This window comes from Gastrolobium bilobum, unplaced genomic scaffold, assembly GCF_033153095.1.
Source record: "Gastrolobium bilobum isolate Gb01-03AN ecotype WA unplaced genomic scaffold, APGP_CSIRO_Gbil_v1 utg1802, whole genome shotgun sequence".
Lineage (NCBI taxonomy): Eukaryota > Viridiplantae > Streptophyta > Magnoliopsida > Fabales > Fabaceae > Gastrolobium > Gastrolobium bilobum.
Window position 1 is genome coordinate 205,265 of NW_026897076.1, and position 23,884 is coordinate 229,148.

Genomic DNA, 23,884 nt, shown 5'->3' on the forward strand with positions numbered 1-23,884 from the left:
ATAGTTGACATCTCAAGCTTCAAAAGGATGTATGGCACGTCCCATTGGATCTCTGTGGAGGGAGATATGCTCTCTCAAATTCAGCCTAAAATCTGCCATTTTAGTATAAATTTTGGCGGCACCTCCTTTGGTTATTCAACCTATCTCACTTTATCAAAAGTGTGTTTTTATGCCTCAAGGGTACCTAATAGACGAGGGTGGCACTCAAGGACAAACAATGCCTTGATGCTCTGACAACCAATAACAATTTACATCATTTTCCTCAATTTACAGTTCATTACTTACTTTGTCAAAACTTAAATCATTTCAATCACATTATCCAATTGCATGCATTCTTAACAATTTGCATATAAATCATAACCTAGAATAGGTCTATTGCCCTTTCATCACATACATGCTTTACAATATTACACAAGGTCCATAATCATAATATTACAATTCTCCAAATGATTAACATAAATACAATGAAATCCTCCAAATGTAACAAGATATAATATCAACCTAGACTTAGCCAAAATGAAACATGAACAAAGATGACATGATACATAATCATAATGCATTATACAATGTTCATGCTCTAAGTCTAATCTATGCCAAGTGTGGCCTCAAAACGCAAAATGCTCTCTAACTACATGTGCTCATCCTATGGGCCTCTTGACCACAGCTCCTATCCCGCTACAATCACCTAAAATAGTGCTCCAAACGCGGGGTGAGATATACGAATATATCTCAGTAATTCAGAGGTTTTGGAGATCACTCTACCCAATAGCTCACTCAGATGTAAATGTGCAATAATGAACCATAACACCAAAAAGGGATATAGCAAGGGGTTTAGAGAAGTAGGGATGCATAGGGAGAAAACATACGATGAAGCTGAAATAGTCATAGCCAAATCATGCAACATCCGGCCTATTAGCCTCGGCATATAGCCTACGGGCTCTCATCCAAGAATGTGTTCCCAGAATATCATCAAAGGCACCCTTCATCCAATGGCACCCTTCATGAATGGTTCTTCAAGAAGGTGAGCAAAAACAGGTTCCACGTCTATATCAATGACTGCAAAATCTTCTATGTACTCAAAGTTATCCGCCTTCACTGATACATTTTCAGCAATATTAACCAACACTTGAATACAGCGATCGGGAAATTGTAGAGTCATCTTCGCAGATCTTATATGCCTTATTCCCAATTTCTCTAATAAGTTCATTGGCACTTGATTCGCATTAGTCTCAACATCACATAAGGCTTTCTCAACATGTATGTCTACCATAGGGCTAGAGGTGTTAGTGCTTCTTTCACTGCATGCCTCAATTGAATTCACAAGATTAGTTTCCTCGCATTCTTCCTCATTTGAAGATCTCATCTCTAGCTCCTCATAGTCTGCATCTTCTTCAGTTTTATACTCTTTCAATTCAAGTGTTTCATCATGAGAATGTAGGAGGGTCATTGCCATTGAAGATGGGGTCTCTTCCCTATATGTTCCATCTTCCTGCTCTTCTCTTACTTCAAAATATTCTTCAACTTTGGGTTCTTCTTCTGTAGTAGATTCCTCCACAGTTTTGAATTCTTTAGTAGCTATTGCCACATCCTGATTCTTCAAGTATGAATTTTCCTCAACGTCTTCAGTGAGTTGCTTGAGAAGAGGTGCGGCATTTTCTAAATAATTCTCTTGAGCTAGAATGGATGACTTCTCCTCAACTATTGGTTGGTCCTTGAGTGCTTGGTATTCGTCGTAAACCACTCTCTCGATCAGCGCAAGAACTTCATCAAAACTCTTAGTGTAAAGTGGTATTCCATCTGCTAGATCTAATTTTATTCTTGAAAGTGGGCACATACCGCTGTATAAAATGTGAACAAATTCCCAATCATCAACTGGCCATTTTCTTCATAATCTCTTAAGTCTACACCAAGCTTGATATAGATGTTCTCCTTCCTTTTGTGCGAAGGAGTCGATCTCCTTTTTAGTCTTTGTGGCTTTGGAAGGTGGAAAATATTTGCTCAGAAATCTGAGTTCTATCTCTTTCCATATGGTGATGCTTCGTCGAGGTTGAGGCTTCAACCACGTTTTAGCTCAACCTTTCAGAAAGAAGGGAAACAAATAGACCTTAATGGAGTCTTCAGTAGCTCCGTCTATCCTTATGCCACTGCAGAAATTTAAAAATTTATCTATTAGATCGTGAGGATCCTCTGAATATTCACCCCCAAAAAGTTTTGCATTTTCAATGTAGACCAATTCTTCCTCCAAATCTAATAGAATTTCAAATTCAACAATGATGGTAATAATAAATCATAGAGAACAATATTATTTTTTTATATAAAAAAAACCGAAAAAAATGAGATAAAAATAAAAAAAAAAACTTAAAACTTAAAAAAATTTAAAAAACAAAAATAAAAAAAGTAAAATAATATAAAAATTAAAATTAAAAAAAAAATAAATAAAAAATAAAAAATCCAATCATAAAGATCTAAAAGCTACGAACAATAAAAAAATAAAAATACAAAAATCGAAATAAAAAAATATAAAAAAGTAAAATAAAAAATGAGATAAAAATTAAAATTAAATTTTTTAAAAATAAATTTTAAAAAATATAAAATAAAAATAAAAATAAAAAAAGTCCAATCTTAAAGATCGAAAGTTAAATTTAATATTGGCGTAATTAATCCCCGGCAACGGCGCCAAAAACTTGTTGCGAAATCGGCAAGTATACCGTTCGTTTCAAGTAATAAAGTGATAAGTAGAGTATCGTTCACACGAGGATTAATGCACCAAGGACTAGTTTAACTATTCCCCTTAAGTTAGAAAATAAAATTGGGTTGAGTTGTGAAAGTAATTGATTTTGGAATTTCAAAACAGAATTTAAAAATAATTAAATTTAAAACAGAAAATTAATAACAATTAATTTTGAACGCATGCAAGAAAAGATCAAGAACGCGAGAAAATATTGATGAAAAATTTATAAAAAGGATGTAGCCAGGATGCACTTCACCTCTGATCCTCCCTTTATTCCTATATTGTATTTTATAATTTAATTAATTTGTTTGTTCAGAAAATTCATTATTTCCCTATAAAATAGTTGAACCCTAATGTCTTAGTGATTTCAACCCTTTAACCCAATCAGAATTCTAATGTCTTAGTAATCCCTCTTGAATTAAGCATTAAGCAAATGAATTATGAGTCTGCAATTTATGTAAGCCTATGTCTAGATTATACACAAATTGTTATTCTATCCTTGTCCAGATTAAAACCCCAATATGTCTATTGTGAATTCTAACCCTCAAAGCCCTATAATTTAGAGTCGCCAATACTAAACAGGATATGGAAAAATTAACACAGGTAGAATAAAACAAACTAACTATTTAACTTATAAAATATCAATACAGAAAATATAAAAGGATTCACATCGGGTCCGTGATCCTAACTACAAAAACAAACTAGCCAGACATAGCTGGCTTAAACAAATTAAAGAAATAAAAAGTATTCATTAAAACAATAAAGAAAAAGAAGAAGAAGATGAAATCCTAATCTCCAGCGTGAGCCTCCAAGAATTCTCTCCAGCCAAAGATGCTTTCCTCTGGGGTCTTAGTCTCTTTTTATAGACTTTGTGCCCTTGTTTAGAAATCCTGATCATATCTTCAATAGAATCTTCACTAGATTCTCTAATCATATCTTTGATTCAATCCTTCAAATCTTCCCCTTTTTATTTAATGGAAATTTTTCCTTAAAAATTTTCAACAAAGATTTGATAAGATCTTGAATGATTCATAAATCCAAAGCAACTCTACTTGATATCTCCAATTTATCTCTTTATTGAGCTGAAATTACTGCAAAGTATCAGAAATCTTATGAGAATATTATTGAGAATAAAATAACAATTTAATTATAATTCTCATACTTTTAATTACTTTTAAATCAATTTCATGCTCATATTGACCCTTAATACATAATAAATTGGAGACTTATCATGCTCCTCAACGGATAATAGCTCTATTACCCCAGGTCAACTGGAACTCACTCACAGAGACCTATCCAGTGAAAGTCTGTAACGCCAAAGATATTCAAGCACCAATGCAACTCAAACCACCATCAATGACCCCAAAAATCTTCAAAAACTGTCACCTTTTTGGCCAAGAATCTCTCTCCACAATGATCTTCACTCGAAAATAAGGGTAGCAATGTGTTCCTCTCAAGATTTTACATAAGTTTGGCTTTGGAATCACTCAAATCCATGTCCTAAAACTCAAGTTATGTTGGTTTGAAGTTTTCAAGCTTTTCTTTTTCACTAACAATAGAGGGCCACAAATTTGGGGCTGTTTGGAGGAGGAAGAAGAATCCAAAATTCTGATTTTACATGTGCTTATAAGTCACTTAAGTGGGGGTGGGTCCCACAAGTGCTACCTCACTTTAACTCACCATTAATCTTCAATTAATTCATGAACCATCCATTAAATAAAAAATTTAACATTCACCAAAGTCCTTTAATTACACTTGAATAGATGAATCCAGAGTTTTTCGTCATTCGGTGAAATTACAGTTTAACCCGATATGTGAACTGTTGGCACGTTTCTCCAAAAACTATAATTTTCATCAAATTTTATCAATAATCATAATTCTTAGTCCTATGTACCTTTTCCAGCTTATTTTTAAACCTAGAGCTCAAATCTCACTTGGCACACTTTTCGGTGCCCTGTACCGCTGTATTTTTACCCGATAAAAATACTATTCATCAAATTTCCAGAAACTTGTCGAACCGCTCAATTTTTCGTTCTGAATCCATTTCCAGAGTTAGTTTTCCCATTTGAGACCTTCTATTAACATTTCACTATTTAGGGTTACGTGTTTGTCAAATTATCGTTTTACCCTTTTTACGAATTTTGACCCAAAACTCAGGATTTTCACTAATTCTATCTGTTAATCCTTATTCTAATTATAATTAAGTGTTTTAAAACTATAAGGTGTTATAAATAACACCTATTGAGTTATGGACAGGTAGGAGTAGGAAGCCAAGCTTAAATCATTTTCGAGTTTAGGGGTGTCTTGTAGAGGTAAAAATTTATGATCCTTATCAATTGAAGACTTAATCAAATCACTAAATGTTATCCCTAACAACACCGAAGAATATATGTTGTACATCTTTCACATGGCACAAGAATCATTGAATCTTAAACTGCAAAAATCTTGGAATTAGACATTGCAAAATAGGATTTTCACAATCATGCGAAATGAAAAAACAAATAATGACGTCTCTATTCCATTTCTTAGCGTTTTTGTATTCTCCTCTCATTTGCATGCTCTCGCAACTATGAATCACAACTCCCCGCCCCCTTGCTCTCTCTTTATATGCACAAGTAGTGTTGTGAAAATTGGACCAGACCAGACCGACCGATCCAACCTGTTGGCCCAAAAACAAGACCCTCAACCGGTTCGATCCGAAGAACGAACCGTACATGCATACAAACCGGTGACTCGCCTTCAACCCGGGTTCAACTGATGAAAAAATCGACCGATTTAGGGGTAGAACCTCTTAGGCCACGACTGAACCGAAGCACCATTGTCCTTTGAGGCCAATTGCACCTTGGCCTCCTCAGAGAATTGATGAATGAGCTTGGAAGAAAATGTGACCGTAACTGCACCCTCCAAGGCAAGAACCTTGGCCAGTAACAACCAGAGAAGAAGACTAATTGCTATATGAAGTTAAACCCAACAGAACAAAAAGCTCAACTCTAGTTACACAAGCCAAAACTCAAATGGGTATGCCAAAAACTTTTATTTTTCTATTTAGAGGATGGTGTAATGGGGTAGGGTGAACAATGCACACATTTGTGCTTCCTAATAATGCTTTCTCGTGAAATGAAATTGTCAAAACATAGTGCAGCTCGTGGAAAGACAGATGTCTAGTGTAACACCCTGTGTATACCCGGTTTGTTAACATGTCATCGTATTAAGCCACACTTAATTTATAAATGCAGAATATCTTTTTCTTTTTAATTATGACGTCATTATACTTAGCCAAGTTGATTACTTAATCATTTTCATAAAAACATCGCCTGTATGTAATTTGCAAATAGACAGGTAACTGAAATATCTCAATATGTAAATAACTGTGGTTATCTAAAATCACGGAACTACAACACGTAGCCCGGACATAATCCTGATACATTAATACAACTCAATTCTAAACAAAGGCATAGCCAATCAATGTGGCATGGACAATCTCCATGCTCACCAAATAAGGCAACATAGCCAAACAAGGTCTCAACAACAACAGCAACAAAATCATAAAGCTAACAGCAAATAGAAACAGGCATAATCCAGCATTCAACATAGTCAGCATAACAGTAAATAAACCAACTAAGCTCCGGCCTCCTACCGCTAGAGGTCTCAACCCCCGCATTACCTGAACCTGAAATAAGCGCCCCAAACGTGGGGTGAGATCTCTAAACAGAAATCTCAGTAAATCAAGGGGTCCTCAAGGATCTTCCACCCCAAGCTCATTTACATGTGCAATATAAGTTCCAAAACAGTTAAACAGTAGTTCCAAAATAGTGCAATGCAGCAGATAATCATGTCATGTGTGTCAATACTAATCTACTGGCAAGAGAAATGCAGGAATACGTCTATTATCCACACTAGTGCAAGAAGCCACTTGCACCCACCCACAGTGTCACCGTCTTGTATCACGCCACATACTCAGACTTACCGTCTAAGTGGAACAACACATACATATTAAAAGTAATTGAACATAAAGCTCAACAACATTTTTTAATTATCAAAGCATGTAAACACATCATGCATATAAACCATTCCCCCATGGGGTATGGTGGAACCAACAATGGCTAAACCGAGGACACGAAAGCTTACCTTGCAAGCTAGCTATCCAAGCCAAGAGTCCACACAAGCTCAAAGCCCAAACACAGCAGAATCACAATCTGTTTTGGACCAATAATAATATTAAAATTCCAGCACAACAAGTACACGATATAAAGACAATGCCTTTCCTTTATGTTATATGTCTTAAGGCTTCTCACAAAGCCACAAGCCCTTAATCACTTGATTCTGACTTAGTTTAATTATTACAGAAGTCCCACTTCATCAATCTAGGGTCCACAAGCCCCAAATACTGCTCTGTATGAATAGTACAGCTACTGTTCTCGGAAACCCAGAATATCCGGATATTTTTCGGGGACATATCCGGATATCCAATATCCGGATATCATATCTGGATATTCATATCCGGATATCATATCTGGATATTCATATCCGGATATCCATATTCGGATATCACAAGACCCCATACCCGGATATCAATAGCCGGATATCATATCCGGATATCCATATTCGGATATCCATATCCGGATATTTTGTGACAGAATGCAGTTCTGCATTTCGCGAGATATCCTTCCCAAAGGTGGTTCTTTTCACGATTCCAGAGGCTTAAACATGCATTTTAAGGTGTGTTTAACCTTACTCAACCACAAGTTATTAACTTTAATTCATTACATGCATCAAGGTTCCACTTTTAACAATTAAAACTCATCATCAATTTAAGGAGCATACCCAAGGCTTCAAAACAGAAGAAAGAGGTGCTCTTGGAGCTCACTTGAAGCTCCCAAAGTTCTGACTTTTCAAGAATACGAAAATGACCACAAAGCAATGTCCTTTCTCTCCAAAGGTGGATTCTTGAAGTCACACAAACAAGAAACAAAGACTCTTTCCCCACAAACAGTGAAGTCAGCCCAAGGAACACTCAAGAACAATCCACCAACTCAGAATGGCTGACCCCAACACTCACCCTACACTCCAATAAGTGTTTAGATGAAGAAAGATGAGAGGAAAGGTGGAGACTTGGAAGATTTTCAAACAAGAAAGACCAAGAAACGAAGGTAGAAGAAAGGAGAGCTCAAGCACCAGCAAGGAGGCACGTAGAAGGCTGAAATATGGCCTAGGTTTTAGTGCAAGTTTGTATTTATAGCCGGTTTAAACTTAATCGCACTGTATTAGCGCTAATTGCTACAGTTAGCAATTTAATCCTGAACTTTGGAATCTGAACCTACTCATTTTTCTAAGATTTATCATATTTTTATTTTATTTTTCGCAGCACCTTTCTGGTACGCGATTTTCCATAGCCAGTATCAGTTCTGGCACCAGTTCTCATTATTTTAACTTGAAACTCGTTTTACAAGTCCTACATAATATTATAGGAATATTCATGCACTTATTATAATTTTCTGGGATACTTTGTCGGTACCCATTTATACCGAGTAGCAGAACCGGTATCTGCACTTTTCGTCAGAAAAGTGACTTTCAACATTATTAAACACTTATCATAATTAATTAAGTCTTCTCATAATTATTAGGATTAATTATAAAATTATTTTCTAATTTCACACAATTAATTAATTAACTTGGTTAATTAACGGTGCGAGTTCTTACATTCACTCCACATTTTTAGGATTTTGCCCTCAAAATCAGAATATAAGTCTCGGAAGTCGGGATACTGCCGGAGAAGCTCGTCCTCTCGCTCCCAAGTACACTCCTCAGGAGTTCTTCCCGTCCATTGCACTTTGACCATCGGAATGATCTTGCTCCTCAACTATTTCTCGCCACGATCGAGAATCTTGAGTGATCCGACGGGAGTTTTCAAGTTCTCCTGAACTTCCACATCATCCGGTTGCACCACGTGCGAAGGATCTGCTATATACTTCCAAAGCTGAGACACGTGAAACACGTCGTGGATGTTGGCCAAGTTCAGAGGTAAGGCAAGCCGGTAGGCAACAAGTCCTACTCTACCAAGGATCTGGTATGGCCCCATGAATCGTAGGCTCAGCTTCCTCACCCCGAGGGCCCGATCAACACCGGTGACAGGTGAAAGTCTCACAAACACGTGCTCACCCTCATTGAACTCCAGTGGACGATGCTTGACATCGTAGTAGCTCTTCTGGCGATTCTGCGCCTGCTTCAGCTTCTCTCGGATCATCTGGATCTGCTGGGTAGTATCTTGGACAAAGTTCAAGCCAAAAAGCTCCTTATCTCCAACCTCAGACCAGCAGGTAGGAGTCCGACACCTCCTACCATACAACGCCTCGTAGGGTGCCATGCCCAGGCTAGCATGGAAACTGTTGTTATACGAAAACTCCACCAATGGCAGGTACATATCCCATGCTAAACCTTGCTCCAAAGTGCAAGCCCTCGACATGTCCTCCAAGGTCTGGAAGGTCCGCTCAGTCTGAGCGTGATAGGTGGTACTCAATCTCAACTAGGTACCGAAAGCTGCCTGCAGCGCCTCCCAGAACCGAAATGTGAACTTCGGTTCCCTATCACTGATGATATTCTCGGGCACCCCGTGAAGCCTCACAATCTCGCGAACATACAGTTTGGCCAACTGCACAGTAGTGAAGCTCACCTTCACTGGAAGAAAATGGGCAGACTTCGTTAGTCTGTCCATAATGATCCAGATAGAGTCGTAGCCAACTTGAGTCTTCGGCAAACCCACCACGAAGTCCGTGGAAATGCTCTCCCATTTCCATTCCGGGATCTCAAAAGGTTGAAGCTTACCCGATGGCTTCTGGTGTTCTATCTTCACCTTCTGGCAAATCAAACACTTGGACACATACACAGCTATGTCCTTCTTCATACCCGGCCACCAGAAATTTCTCTTCAAGTCCTGATACATCTTTGTAGCACCAGGGTGAACCGTGAACTGGCCCTTATGGGCCTCTGCCATAACCTCTTCGGTTAAAGGACCTCGAGGAATCACAATCCTCTTCTGGAACAACAAAAGTCCATCCTCATTCCAAAACACACCGTCTTGGTTCTTCACGTAGTCCAGGAACTCTCTCTGCACTTGCGCCTCTTGGATCTTCTCCATAAGCTCATTCTTGACTCTCACAGTCTCCATCTCGAGAAGTGCACCCCCAAACAAGGAAGTCACCGACAGATCTCGAAACTTCTCAATAACATCGAAGTCACCAATCGACAAACTGGATAGACTCACGGATTTCCGACTCAGAGCATCAGCTACCCCATTGGCCTTGCCAGGATGATACTTTAACTTAAAGTCGTAATCCTTCAGAAGCTCCATCCATCTCCTTTGCCTAATGTTCATCTTCTTCTGATCAAACAAGTACTTCAAGCTCTTGTGGTCACTGAACACAGCAAACTGCATACCAAACAGATAGTGCCTCCAAATCTTGAAAGCAAAAACAATCGCAACCAACTCCAAATCATGAGTCGGGTAGTTCTCCTCATGAGGCTTCAACTACCTCAAAGCGTAAGCGACAACTCTAACGGTCTGCATCAAAACACAGCCCAACCCTTTTCCAGAAGCATCACAGTAAAGCTCAAACTGCTCATCAGGATCAGGAAGGATCAACAAGGTGCGGTAGTCAATCTCTCCTTCAATTCCTGAAAACATTCCTCACACTCGTGAGTCCACACAAACGGAGTCTCATTCCGGGTAAGGCGAGTCAATGGAAGAACCATCGTGGAGAATCCCTTGATGAACCTCCGGTAGTAACCTGCCAAACCCAAGAAACACCTCACTTCAGTAACCGTCTTGGGCCTCTCCCAATCCCACACACCTTCAATCTTGTTGGGATCCACTGCAACTCCCTCAGCAGAATGCAAATGCCTAAGAAACTTCACAGACTTGAGTCAAAACTCACACTTGGAAGGCTTAGCATAAAGCTTTTTCTCCTTCAGCACTTGCAACACGATCCTCAGATGCTCTGCATGCTCCTCCTCCATCTTGGAGTAGATCAAGATATCGTGAATGAAGACGATCACAAACTTATCCAGGTACGACAGGAAAATCCTGTTCAATGTAATCCATAAACACTGCAGGTGCATTGGTGAGTCCAAAAGGAATCACCAAATTCTCAAAGTGACCGTATCTCGAACGAAACACGGTCTTAGGGACATCCTCCGGCTTCACTCGAATCTGATGGTATCCGGACTGGAGATCAATCTTCGAATACACACAAGCACCCCTAAGCTGATCCTGCAAATCATCAATACGCGGGAATGGATACTTGTTCTTGATCGTCACCTTGTTCAGCTGCCTGTAGTCGGTGCATAGTCGCATTGTCCCATCTTTCTTCTTCACAAAGATGACTGGTGCTCCCCATGGAGACACACTCGGTCGAATGAAGTCTTTCGCTGAAAGATCCTCAATGTGCTTCTTCAGCTCTGCCAACTCCGGTGGTGACATCCGATATTGAGCTAATGAAATAGGCCCCACACCAGGCAACAGGTCAATGGAGAACTCTATCTCCCGCTATGGCGGACTAGGATTAATTTAATAATATTAAATGTAAAAAATAAAATTTTCTTAAAAACTAACTTTAGGTTTATTTTATGGCTTTAATGTTTCTACGGTGAATGCAGATAAGTTATCTATATTCACTTCTAAAACGACATCGTTTTGGGTTGAAAATTTAAAAATTATAATGATAAAGACTATTATAACATTGGAATAAATTATAATTACAAAACACCTTGATTTTCGCCCCAAAATGACATCATTTTGGGCTCGGTGCAGAAAACTTATCTACATTCACTGCAGAAAAAATAAATCCTTATTTTATATATTAGCAGTGGCGAACACATGAATTTTAATAAGAGGGGGCAAAAAAAAATACTATATCATAAATAAAAATACTTGAAATATAATACAAAATTAATATACAAAAAATTAAAATAATTCTATTACAAAAATTAATATCATTTCACTTACTCTTGCTCTAAGTGTTTTCATATTATTAAATTCATATATAATTGAATTCGTGCTAAAACTCAAAATAATTTCTTTTTCAATGTATGTAATCAAAGATAGTCTAGGACTATAAATACATGCAATGATCTTAGGAAGGTGGAAGTTGATTCTGCTTGACTCTAGAATTTACAGAGCCAAAATCGAAAGGCTGAAGGAGGTTGGTGATGGACGGAACACGGAAAGGAGAGAGAGGATGATATAATGTTCTCAAGGAAAAATATAGGTAAGAGTGTGAGCAGAAACATGAGGAACTGAAGGAAAAAATATGTACAACACGATAATTTTATCATCATATTTTTCTACATATATTATAAAAAAAATTCCCAAATTTTAGAGCGGGGCAGGAGCCCACCCTAGCCCCCTACTGGGTCCGCCCCTGTATATTAGAACAATTATTTAGGAAAAATGATGTTTGGTAAATGGTTATTTTGGGAAAAAAGATTCTTTTAAATTCTTTTTAAAAAATATTTAAAAGATTTTTTAACGTCATAAAAAAATTAATTTGAATATACACTATGTATTCATCATTGTTATGAATTTATTTAACACAAGACCATAATAGGGGAAGATGAACCTAAATAAGTTAAGTTTAAAATACTTTGTGTTTGGAAACTCTATATATTTTTTGTAAGGGGCTTCAAACGTGCAAATCAGCAACGTGACGTACAAAAAATAACTGGCGCGTTACGGTGGCAAAGGAAATTTAACCAATATGTATTCCCATGTGAATGTATTTCTTATGGGAAACAGATTCCCCCATCCTGCTGCATATAGTGTAGCTTTTCATCTCAAGAGTTTAAACAACTACGATTTGTATTTTGTATTCAATGTATTTTTCAATAAGAATAATGCTATATGTCTAATATATTTCAAATATGAGACATGCAATACAACAAATATATATGCTGAATTGTTGGATGATATATGAAATTATGGAAAAAAGTTTGGGTTACAACTTCAAGAATAATGAAATGAGGTTAAGTCCTTTCCCATACACATTCAAATAGGCGTGGAAGCAAAGGCAATAGGGTGGGGGCATTAGCACAAGTGCACAACTATGCAATTGTTTAGATGCAAACTCGAACAATGTCCCTATTATTTATAATTAGGAAAAAAACTATTCTTATGTTGCATAAGATATATTTTTTCTCCTACGCACTTTTCGATAACTGTGTCACTTTTTTTTTTTCAGGTGGTGGAGCCCATAAATTTATTTCTATGACATGAGATAACTATCTCCTTTAACATGAGATTAATAAAACCTTTATAATTAACAACAAAAGATCTTGAGCAGTGTGGTGTAACCGTGTAAGTGTGTAACTGCCCAGCCTAAAAATGTTTTAATTGAGAAATAAAAGAGATTAATGTTTCTCCTATAATTAAACATGAAAAAACTTTATCTCTGATTACAAAAAAAAAAAGCTTTATCTCTGGTATATACAAAGAAAGGGTGCAGTCCACTTTTTTATATTTCTCTCTTTAAAGGCTTCACTCATTCTGAAATGTGGGCATGAAACCAATTATCTCATATTGATAGGGAAAATATTAATATGGCATAACCGTAACAATGCAGTACACGGGCCGAAGGCCTGAGATTTGTTTCGGTCCAACCTCTATAAATTATGCACAAGCATGTACAATATTCAATGAGATATCTTAAGAGAAGCCCAAAAGCCAACAATAAATCATTTACATTCCATGTTTCTAGACATTTTTTAGCATGTAAGACTACAATTGAACAGTCTCTTATTTCTTCATCCAGTTTTTTTATATAAATGATTGCTGGATGAGTTTGATTTCTTTAATCTCTTTAATATTTTTTTCATCTATAATATGTGTTCAAATCCCCTTTTGGATGTGATTAAAAAAAATTATGCATTACTTTTTTATAATTTCTTTAGGGGGCGTTTGTTTCGGGAGTTTCGTAAACTTTGCTGGGGAAGTGATTGGTGGATTGTTACATCTCCACGTTTGGTTCACTAGATTCATGAAATTTCCCCATCTTTCGTTCTTCTCCATGCTTCGACAATTGCATGTGATTTTTCGTAAAAACACTGTTGAGGATTGCTTCTTCGAAGGTCGAATTTTGTCTGAAATCCGGAGAAGTCAAAAAGTGATATAATTCGGTGACAAATTTACCCCTCATACGTGACCAACGTTTGCCCAAAACTATACATCACTCATCCAGCTTGCATATGTTGTGAAAGCTGAAGAAATCCAAAACTGGAAACCGAGCGAAAAAGACCGAGAGAAGAAAGCATCTGAAGTCTAAATCATTTGTTTCACTTTCGCTGCTGAGAAGCTCCAAATCAAGCTCCACAAAGGTTCGATTCTTCTTCATCTTACCCTATTCCTCTATCTTCTGCACACAAAAAAGAACTTTAAATTTTTTGAGGGTTTTTTTTGGGGTTTAGTTTAGGGTTGGATTCACTAATAATTTTTTTCTTTCTATTTATTGATTGTTGCTTAGGAGTTGCCATAATTTTTTTATGGCAATGGCACCTTTTTCTTGATTAACCATACACTGTTATATGGAATATGAGTATCGTATGCCTGTGGGAATATATGTTAGAAATGAGACAAGACTAAAATGGTTAACTTCATGAGCCATTGCGCTTAAGCTTTGTATAAGGTTGAGCTAATTTTTTTCCTTTCTATAGGATTTTTTTAAGGTACAGTGACAACTCTAGTCTCAGCCTATGTCCTTTGATTCCACTCCTTGGTGCTCTTCTGGGAATGGTATTTGAAATTGTGCTTTTTTTTTTTTATTCAAAGTAAACTTATAGATCCTTTCTTTTCTACTCCACTGCACGATGCTTTTGATGCTGATACTGCTATCTTTCAAATTCTATATGTTTTCTAGAAATTCCTAATTGGGGCATTGTTCTCCAAAAGGTTGCCATGGTTGTGCATAATCCTGAGAGTTATTTCAATACAACTCAAAAATTGAAGTTAAACCTATAACAATATCTATTTATATTTGTTAATAAGCTAATTACTAGGTATGTAATTAGAAGTATTTTAATTAGTGCAATAATAAACTTCATCATTAAATGTTATATTTTCTACATAAAATTAACGAAGAAACAAATGTTGAGATTGGATTCTCTAACTTTTCAATTCACTTACTTTCCTCCCCATTTTGCTTGTTTATTTTTTTTTATTTGGTAAATATCAACAACTAATTGAAATCTTAACTTGCTCAACTAATTCAATTTTAGATTTGAGACTTTTTTTTCTCCCTAGGAGTTGCCACTTTCAATTTTTTTCTTTTTTTTTTCTAAGATTACTCTGTTATGAAGTAATTGTTTCTGAACGGCTTCTTTTTTTTCTCATTAGTATGTAATTGTTCCTGAACGGCTTCATAAGATTCTTATGAAGTAAAATACAATCTCAATGTGTTCAGTTTCTATATAAATAGCACTTATCAATTTTTGTCTATTTAGTGTTTCTTCACTTTCGAATGTCTGTTAAAGTGTGACTGAATGCAGGAATATTTGCAATGTATCATTCAAGAGGATGAGGATGGCAGTTATGTGGTAGGCATCCTTGACCACCACATGGGCATGGCCATTTTTAATATTGTTAAACTTGCTTCTATAGCTCTAAATATTTGCTGACATGTTACAACATAACTGCAGGCCTGCAATGCGCATAGAGTTAACTGGGAATTATGCAGCTGGGTTTGGCTTATATTGTCATACGAAGCTTCATGCTTGTCCCAGCAGAGTTGGGTTTAAGGTTTGTGCTATACTGTGCTCTAATGGAACAATATTGACATGATTGCTCTTTCATTTGTATGTAAGGGAGAAAACCCTTAATGAAATGATGCAAATGTTTTAAATTAAGGTCCTCATTCCTAATAAATTATTAATTTTGAAATACCAATTTAAATTTTTTAACACTGACGCATTTGTGCACTTTGATTGACCTTAAAAGTGTATTCTTACATTGTGGTTGATTGTGGTTAATAATGGGGTCTGATTTGTTGGTACTTCTCTAAAATCTATAAGCTTAACTTATTAGCATTCATGTAGGTACAATTGATAGCATCATTCCGTAGCACGTTTTTAGGAACAACTGTGAGGATCCCCTGTGAGGTGTTAAAGCAAAGGTTGCAGATCACATTGGGTCACTCGTTCCAGGAATTGAAAAAGCATTAAATGTAAACAATATTGTCTCAAGTTGTAAATGTTTATTAGCGTATTGTTTATAGTCCTCTGTTTTTATGTTTTTTTATTTTAATTCTTAGTGGGTCATTTATTTTAATTTTTATGTTTTCTGAACTTTTTTGCTGCTTTAGTCTATTCTGCAAACAGTAGTTGTGATTCTCTGCTGGAGTCTCTACTTGCCAGTGCCAAGCCTTCTCCACAGTTAGGTGGCATTGCAATAACTTCAAGACATAGACGTTGTGATCATAGAGCACGAAGAGCATGATGCCAATTTAGGACTGACATTAATTCATCACCAATTCCAAAGAGTATATATAGCACAAATTACATAACTGTAGCAATTTGTTGGAGAAATAAAGCTGATATTTTTTATAATGGTCATGGAGTGAGGTGATTCACACAATCAAATTTTTTTATTTTTGTTATAGGGTGTTCTTGTACTTTGTTGGATGACTGATGCTGAAGCCAAGCCCATACTGTGTTGCTCGTGCAGAGACAATTGTGTTCACAGAGAGAAATCTTGATTGTAACCAGATGTATATAATGAATGAAAAATTTCAGTTCAAATGTGTACTCTTTCTTTTTGTGTTCATTCCTTTTTTTATCAGATGTTTTTGTCTCCTGCCTTTATAAATATGTTAAAAATAATACTGTTGCTTTTAATTCCTAAATGTGATAACTAGAGCATTTGATAACTACAAAGACTGAATGAGTATTACTGCATAATTCTTAATTATTAAGTCATAGTTGTTTTATGGTAGCGCATCTGCAATTCTAAATATTTTGCTTCATGATTTGGGGTGGAAACATAGCTTGTGGATCCATAAGAGATGACCAGTACCTTATGATTATTTTTTATTTTTTTTAAGAAAACCTTATAGATGAAATCTGTTGAGATATTTTGGCCCAAAAGGCTTATTTTAATGTAAAATTAAAATCAAATATGCATTTAGTTTGCAAGAAAAACAAAAACGAATATTGTTCTTAACTAAATAAAAGGAAAACCAGCAGAATGAGGACACAGACCCTAGACCATACCATTTCATTGATTTTCAATCAACAATCCAGCGTGCTTTTAATATGGAAGATGAACTACGCAAAGTAAAGTTGTTTTAGAATTGAACCTGCGTCTCATCTACGGGTCTTGGGTTGCAGAAAAGCATGAATGACAACTGTTTCTCTATTCACAGTCATAAAAAAAAGTTATTTCTAAAAGGGTTATTTTGTAATTTTACTAAATTTACACATCAATATTTTATCTTCAACCAAACACACATTCCGAAATTTCACATAATTTTCCTGGTAAAATTTTACTCAACCAAACAACTTTTTTTACATTTTCCTACCAAACTCACTTTCCAACCATTTCCCTATCAATTACATTTCTCTAGTATTTAAAAAATTTCTCCTCAACCAAACGCCCCCTTAAAAAGTCAAAACTATGTTGTATTTGATGTAGTACCTAAAAAATATGTTTAATTAAAATTTACTTAAATATTAAAATTGAAAAATACTTTTATGTGGATAAGCTAAAGCAAGATTTGAAATTGGGGCAATAATAATAATAACAATCACCATTATCATTATTAGGGAAACAATATTTTATAATGGTGAGGAAATGATGATAAAATTGGCTGAGTATAGAGATTACCTACTTAAGAATTTCTTTTAAGGAGGATCAAGTTCACATGTTAGCCTAATGTATTTTTTTATATTGACCGTTTCATTAATTATCCAACTAATCTGGTTTGAGTGCTGTCTCATTTTCTAGCCCAGTAACACTCATGAATTTCCCAATCCCAAATTGCAATTCTCAATTGGAGATGAAAAAAAATCCCTTTAGAATCCCACAAGAGCGATCTCATTCAACGACTTGGATTAAGAGATTTTCCACAGAGAGTTGTTTTGGTCAATGCAAATATATACAATCTAGGTTATGTGAATAAAGCACCTTCATCAATCACATATCTTTTATGAAAAATATGTCACTTATATTATATATGAGATAATTTTGTCTCATGCATATACAAAAAATAAGTGAGATTTTTTTTTCTCTATTCCTTAATGGGTTCCATCTATTTTTGTACGTGTTTCATGAGACAATTTAACCTAAGAAGCATGTCTCCCATCTTTTATTTATAGGAAAAATATTTATCCTTTTAAATAACATGATTTATATTCTTTCACTCTCACAAAGAAGTGGGACCCACACTTTTATTTTTTTTGTCAACTCTCTTTCTTCCTTTATTCATCTTTTTCTCTCTCTTAAAATGACACAACTTTGCATTCTTTAAAATGACACACTCTACCCTTTATTTATATGGTAGAGAGGAATGGGTTGTCTCAAAATCGTACGAGACAATTTAGCATTAAAAAACAAATGAACTTTTATCCTTTACTCATTAAATATCCTAATACGAATTGCTAACATCTACATTTTCATGTGGAGTTATATAACCTTTAAAATTTTCTTTGGTATAATAATATCAAAATATTCTTTATACAATAACTTAATCTTGAACGTATTTTAATAAATTAGAATTAAACTTTATAAAGGAAAAATATTAAAAAAGTTAATTATGAGAGTAACTATTACTATTAGTATTAAGTAGAAAAATAAAAGGTAACAAAACAAAAGGACAAAAATTTAATAAAAAAGATAATATAAAAGAAAAAAGTGAACAACAACTACAGTAAAGTCATATCAACCAAAATATAAGTTAAATCATAGCACTAATTATTATATTAATTTTAAAATCTAATTGCTATCTATTTTATTTCATTTCCAGTTTTCCACCCCTAAAGCATAGCTAACCCAACCATGGCATACCCGTAATATATAATGAATCAAAGCCCTTGTAAACATCAACTTCTTATCTTCTATATCCACACAACATATTTCAACCTTAGAAAGTTAGTACATTAACAATTTCAATCAAAAATAATGAAACCCTTTATGATACAATTTCGTTTCTTAAATATAATCTCAATTGTTATTAATCAATTTTATTAACGATGGAATTTCAGAAAATGATTCATAAAACAATAGTCGTGTTAATTTGAGTAACATTAACTGGTACCAATATGTTAGTTTATGTCAATGTTATTAAAATCGGCTCAGTCATTGACCCGGTCGAGATATTGGGTCACTGGGTCACTGGTTCAACCAGTGGGTTACTGGTTCAATCGCATGACCCGGTAATTATATGCAATTTTATAATTATATTAAAAAATTATAAATACACTCAATTATCTAAGCAAAAATGACAAAAAAATCAAATAATTTAATATAAAAAGAATAAATCACATATTATTATACAATAAAGGATCAAACAAAAATATAATGATTGTGATATGAGACTTTAGGTTCAGAAAATGACATCTCTAACTATAAATCAAATCGAAATTTTCTGCATAGTGCATAATTAAGATAATATTAGTGTTGTAGGTACATAGCTTATGTAAGTTAATAAGAAATAAATATATTTAAATATGTCTATTATGATTTTTTTTTTAATTTGGAATTTTTTTGGGACCGGGCTGGGTCACCGGTTAACCGACCGGGTCACTGGTTTTCATGAAAATCGGCCGGGTCGGACCGGGTCGCACCGGTTCTGATGCATGGCCGATCCGTTGCTTGAACCAAACCGGTTATATGACCGGTTTACCGGTTCACGGGTCGACCCGACCGGGTCGGTTTGATTTTAATAACACTGGTTTATGTATATTTGTATCATAAAGTTACTCTCAATATATTTAAATAAAAATAATTATTAAATATAGGAATTTTATACTGTAGAGTATAATTGGCATGTCAAAATTGTAAATTTGACAGAGCAACAAAATAAAATTAAGATTATAAAGTGAACATGCAACTATAGTAAAGTAGTATCAACTTAAATCGTAAAATAAATAGTTTCATTCAAAAATCAATGAAACCCTGTTGTTATATGATACGATTTTCATTTTCATTTTTTTTTTTTGAATGATGAGAGTTTCATTTCTTAAAATAAAAATCTTAACTGTTAATGAGCAATTTTACTAATGATGGGATTCTAGAAAATGTTTCATAAAACAATAGTTGATGTTAATTTGAGTAGCGTTAACTTTCATCAAAATGTTAGTTTAACTTAAATATAAACAATATTTGTTTTCATATTGTTATCCGTAAACAAAATAAATAAAGAGGTTATTTTTAAAGGGAGAGATGCACTTAACATCAATTAAACTTATCATTCTTTACCATCAAATTTTGAGTTAATTTCTGTCAATCTGATAATTATAATTTATTAAAACTTAATAATTAATTAACTGTTAAATTTACGAAAATCAAAAATTAAAATTTAATAATAAGAAATAATAAATTTAATTGATGGTAAATATATTATGTACTATTTTTTATATAATTTTTGTTGGAAATATATAAAATTTTTAAGAGTTTTATAATTCTCTCATTCAACATGATAATTGAAATCTTCTTACACACCTTTTGATTTTTGTACTGATGTAAGTCTTACACATAATTTAGTCCCACATGTTTTTTTGTTTTTTTTTTTAGAATTATAAAATCCAATTTTTAAATACCACTTAACGCTTAAATTAAATAATATCTATAAAAATATAAAACCCTAGCACGGCAGTCCTAATTCTCACTTCTCTCTTCCGCGTCTGCGTACAAATCTCACTCTCTTCCTGTATCCCTATCTCCGTCGCCGTCGCTCCGCCGCTCGCACCCCGAAGTTCGGGCTTGGAAGGATGAGCGAGATTCTTTTTGACGACGTTTTTAAGGTTGAGGATATAGACCCAGATGGTAAAAAGTATGACAAGGGTATGCACCTCTTATTTCTTGAACTCTTTTTTTTTTTTTTTAAAGAAAAGAAAAAAAATAAATAAATAAATAAAGTTACATATTAGTTATGGGTGCTTTGAATATGCAAAGTTCTTTTAATGAATTGATAGTGTGATTTTAGATACATGTTAACTCCCTGTGGATTTTGACATGCTTGACAACATTTGTTGATATAGTAGCTCTGTAATCCTCTCTGTTGGAATATGTGTTTTCATTCCTTTGAATTAGTCTTTGTATTCAGTTGGCATGAACTTTACAGTTTCATGATTGTCTTCTGTCGTAGTTTCTCGGATTGTAGCACGAAGTGAGAAGCGTGATATGTACATGCGTCTAGATGTAAATACAGAGATTTATCCTATGAAAAAAAATGAAAGATTCTTGATGGCTTTGTCTCCATCACTTGTTTTAAATACCAAGGTAAACTTAATTCTCTTTTCCTTGACGTTTCCATGCTTTACTGTGGTTATAGACAATATAAACTTAGTTCTCTTCTTTACTCAATAAATTAGTTAGCTCTCATACATAATTCATTTAACTCTAATACCATCTTTATTGTCTGCGTGAATTTTTACTTGATGATTTGCAGACCTAACAGTGAAAAACTATTTTTTATCTTTAACATTTTTTGTGGATTTCCCTTTTTACTGGTGCTAATTGGGCAGTTTTTCATATTTTACTTGTTGTTCACACATTGGATTTGAAAATTGGAATAACTCTTACCCCAATGTAGCTTGCCTATATTTAGCAGTACGGGCCTGATTGAGGTTTATTCAGAATAACAAGGAACTGAGTAAAATGAGATTAAATGTCTTGCATTTAGTTGACCATGCGGAGAAAGGTCCAAAACAATGACTGTTGATTGGTCTTATCTAGTAAAATGCAGTAAACTCTTTGGAAAATAAACTTGTCTCTGAATGCATTTATTTTGAAAGGATCAAACAAATGGTAAATGGTTAAGGATTTCTTCTTGTTATAATTAAGAGTAAAGAAAAAAATTTGCAGGGTATTTTAAGTAATAATCTGTAATTACATTACTAATGGCAACATTATGTTACTATGTGAGTATATGACAGTTAGGATTATGTTTATTTGTCTTTATCTACAATAAAGATACATGTTAAAGTATTTTGAATGATTTATATTTGTCTTAAAGGTAGCTGATATTGCCCGTACATTTTGATTTCCTCTCCAGGATGGCTCAGTGTCAATTCAAGACAAGTTTGAATACATCATGCATGGAAGGTTGTATAACATTACAAATGATGGATGTTCAAAATCTCAGCTTGAAGTGTATGTAAACAATTTTATATTGTTGTTTTCCTCTGTTTTGTTTTCATCAGAAATATCACCTAAGGGTCTAGAATGTTTAATCAAACCCAGCTTTATATGACAAATTGAGCTACCGTACAAGTAGCTTAGCTGTATATTTGCCACTAGATTATAGTTGTTTTTTGCTAAATGAAATCATACCTTTGTAACCTTATTATTGGATTGCATGCAACCCAATATGGTTCACATTTTGGTGCAGGATAACCCACATGCAATTTCTGAGATATGGAAGTAAATGTCTTCCTATATATTGATATAAATGGGAATTTTTTCTTCTGATTACTAAGTTTTTATTTAGAAATGCATGAATCCATTAGCGTATTTTTTAATTTTTTAATTTATAAGATTTGCCAATTGATTATTTTGTCTTGCTTTAGGGAGGTATATGCATCGTTTGGTGGGCTGCAGATGACGCTGAGAGGGCATGCTTCCCATTGTGTTAAGTTTGCAGTGGATCAGAAGTTGTTTTTGCTAATAAGGAAGGTTGAAAGTTGAACTGCAGATTATGTTGAGGATGAGGTGAAAAGATTAACATGCTAGCATTTTAGGTTCAAGTAATTGTTTATGATCTTGTATAAGTAATTCTATAAAATGATTTCAGTAGAATGTATTTTATAAGAATGGGTTTTGTGTTTTGAATGTTTCTCTTAAAGCTTTTTTTTTTTTTAAATATTATTCAGATAAAATTACTTGTAGGAATGAAATTATTTAAAGATGTTAATTAAAAATTATTCAAATATCTACTGCTATTTTGTACAACGCATGTTTCGTCTAGACATGTCAAGCGCTGAATACGTATCTCCGTACTCCATTCAGTCATATCTTTGTACTGAGTTGAAATGTTGGAAGTTTAGACTTTAGGAGTGAGTTTAGAAACAATAAAAAAGAGGAAGGTTGGCAAAAAAATTAATTTATTATTTTTTTAATAAAAAATTACGAATAAGTTGTCGTTTTGCAAAAAATTACGAATCTATAGCATCCAAACACGCTCACATGGGGCGTGTTCTAATGGAGAGAGACACGTCCATGTGGGGCGTGAGCTTGTGAAGGAAACACGCCCAAGTTAGGGCGTGTGCGGCAGGAGAGAGACACGCCCATGTGGGGCGTGAGCTTCTGAACAAGACACGGCCAAAGTAGGGCGTGTTCTAGGAGAGAGACATGCCCACAATAGGGCGTGTTCTCCGCGGTGTATATAAATTCGTTTTTCACTTTTTTACCTCATTTTCACCCTCCCATCCTCTCTCTAAACCTCCTCCTCCTCCTCCTCCTCTCTAAATTTCTTTTGGAGGGTTTTGCGCAGCGAAGCTCTGTCTCTCTCTCATGTAAGTCCCTATTTATTGTTTATTTTTTTTATTAACAACAATTAATATATGATAGTTATTAGTGACTTAGATAATTGTTAGGGGGTTAGAAAAATATTTGTGACTTTATTTAATTGTTAGGGGGTTAGAAAAATATTAGTGACCTATGTAAGAGAATTGTGATGTGACTTATATATTATATGGACTTACAAATTAATTAATTATTTCTAAATTGGTATATGTTGGTTTTATGACTTATTTACACACTTAATATGCAAGCAAACCACACAATCACCGTAAAAGCTAATTTTAAAAAAGCAGAGCGATATATTGTAATTGGCAAATTAATTGTTCATAAGTGACAAACACCCACAATTCATATCATGCATTATTGCCACGGTTAGGACACGACCTACGATTGTGCCCGTGTTGCTTACAAAGACCACATAACCTACGTGATGT

General features: G+C 34.6%; 1 protein-coding gene across 1 annotated transcript; it reads left to right on the top strand.

The window, feature by feature from the left end:
- Window positions 1-20,583: 20,583 nt before the first annotated feature.
- LOC133303878 (DNA-directed RNA polymerases II and V subunit 8A-like) lies at window positions 20,584-22,816 on the top strand. The gene is made up of 4 exons (XM_061503849.1): window positions 20,584-20,771; window positions 21,076-21,209; window positions 21,985-22,082; window positions 22,499-22,816. Exons 1-4 carry the CDS (start codon window positions 20,699-20,701, stop codon window positions 22,614-22,616), a joined length of 423 nt encoding a protein of 140 aa, XP_061359833.1. The 5' UTR covers window positions 20,584-20,698; the 3' UTR covers window positions 22,617-22,816.
- Window positions 22,817-23,884: the final 1,068 nt, after the last annotated feature.

Coding starts and splice junctions, on each gene's coding strand:
- LOC133303878 (XM_061503849.1), top strand. CDS start 20,699: ATGAGCGAGATTCTTTTTGACGACGTTTTTAAGGTTGAGGATATAGAC. Junction 21,210..21,984: donor CACTTGTTTTAAATACCAAG/GTAAACTTAATT, acceptor TTTCCTCTCCAG/GATGGCTCAGTGTCAATTCA. Junction 22,083..22,498: donor TCAAAATCTCAGCTTGAAGT/GTATGTAAACAA, acceptor GTCTTGCTTTAG/GGAGGTATATGCATCGTTTG.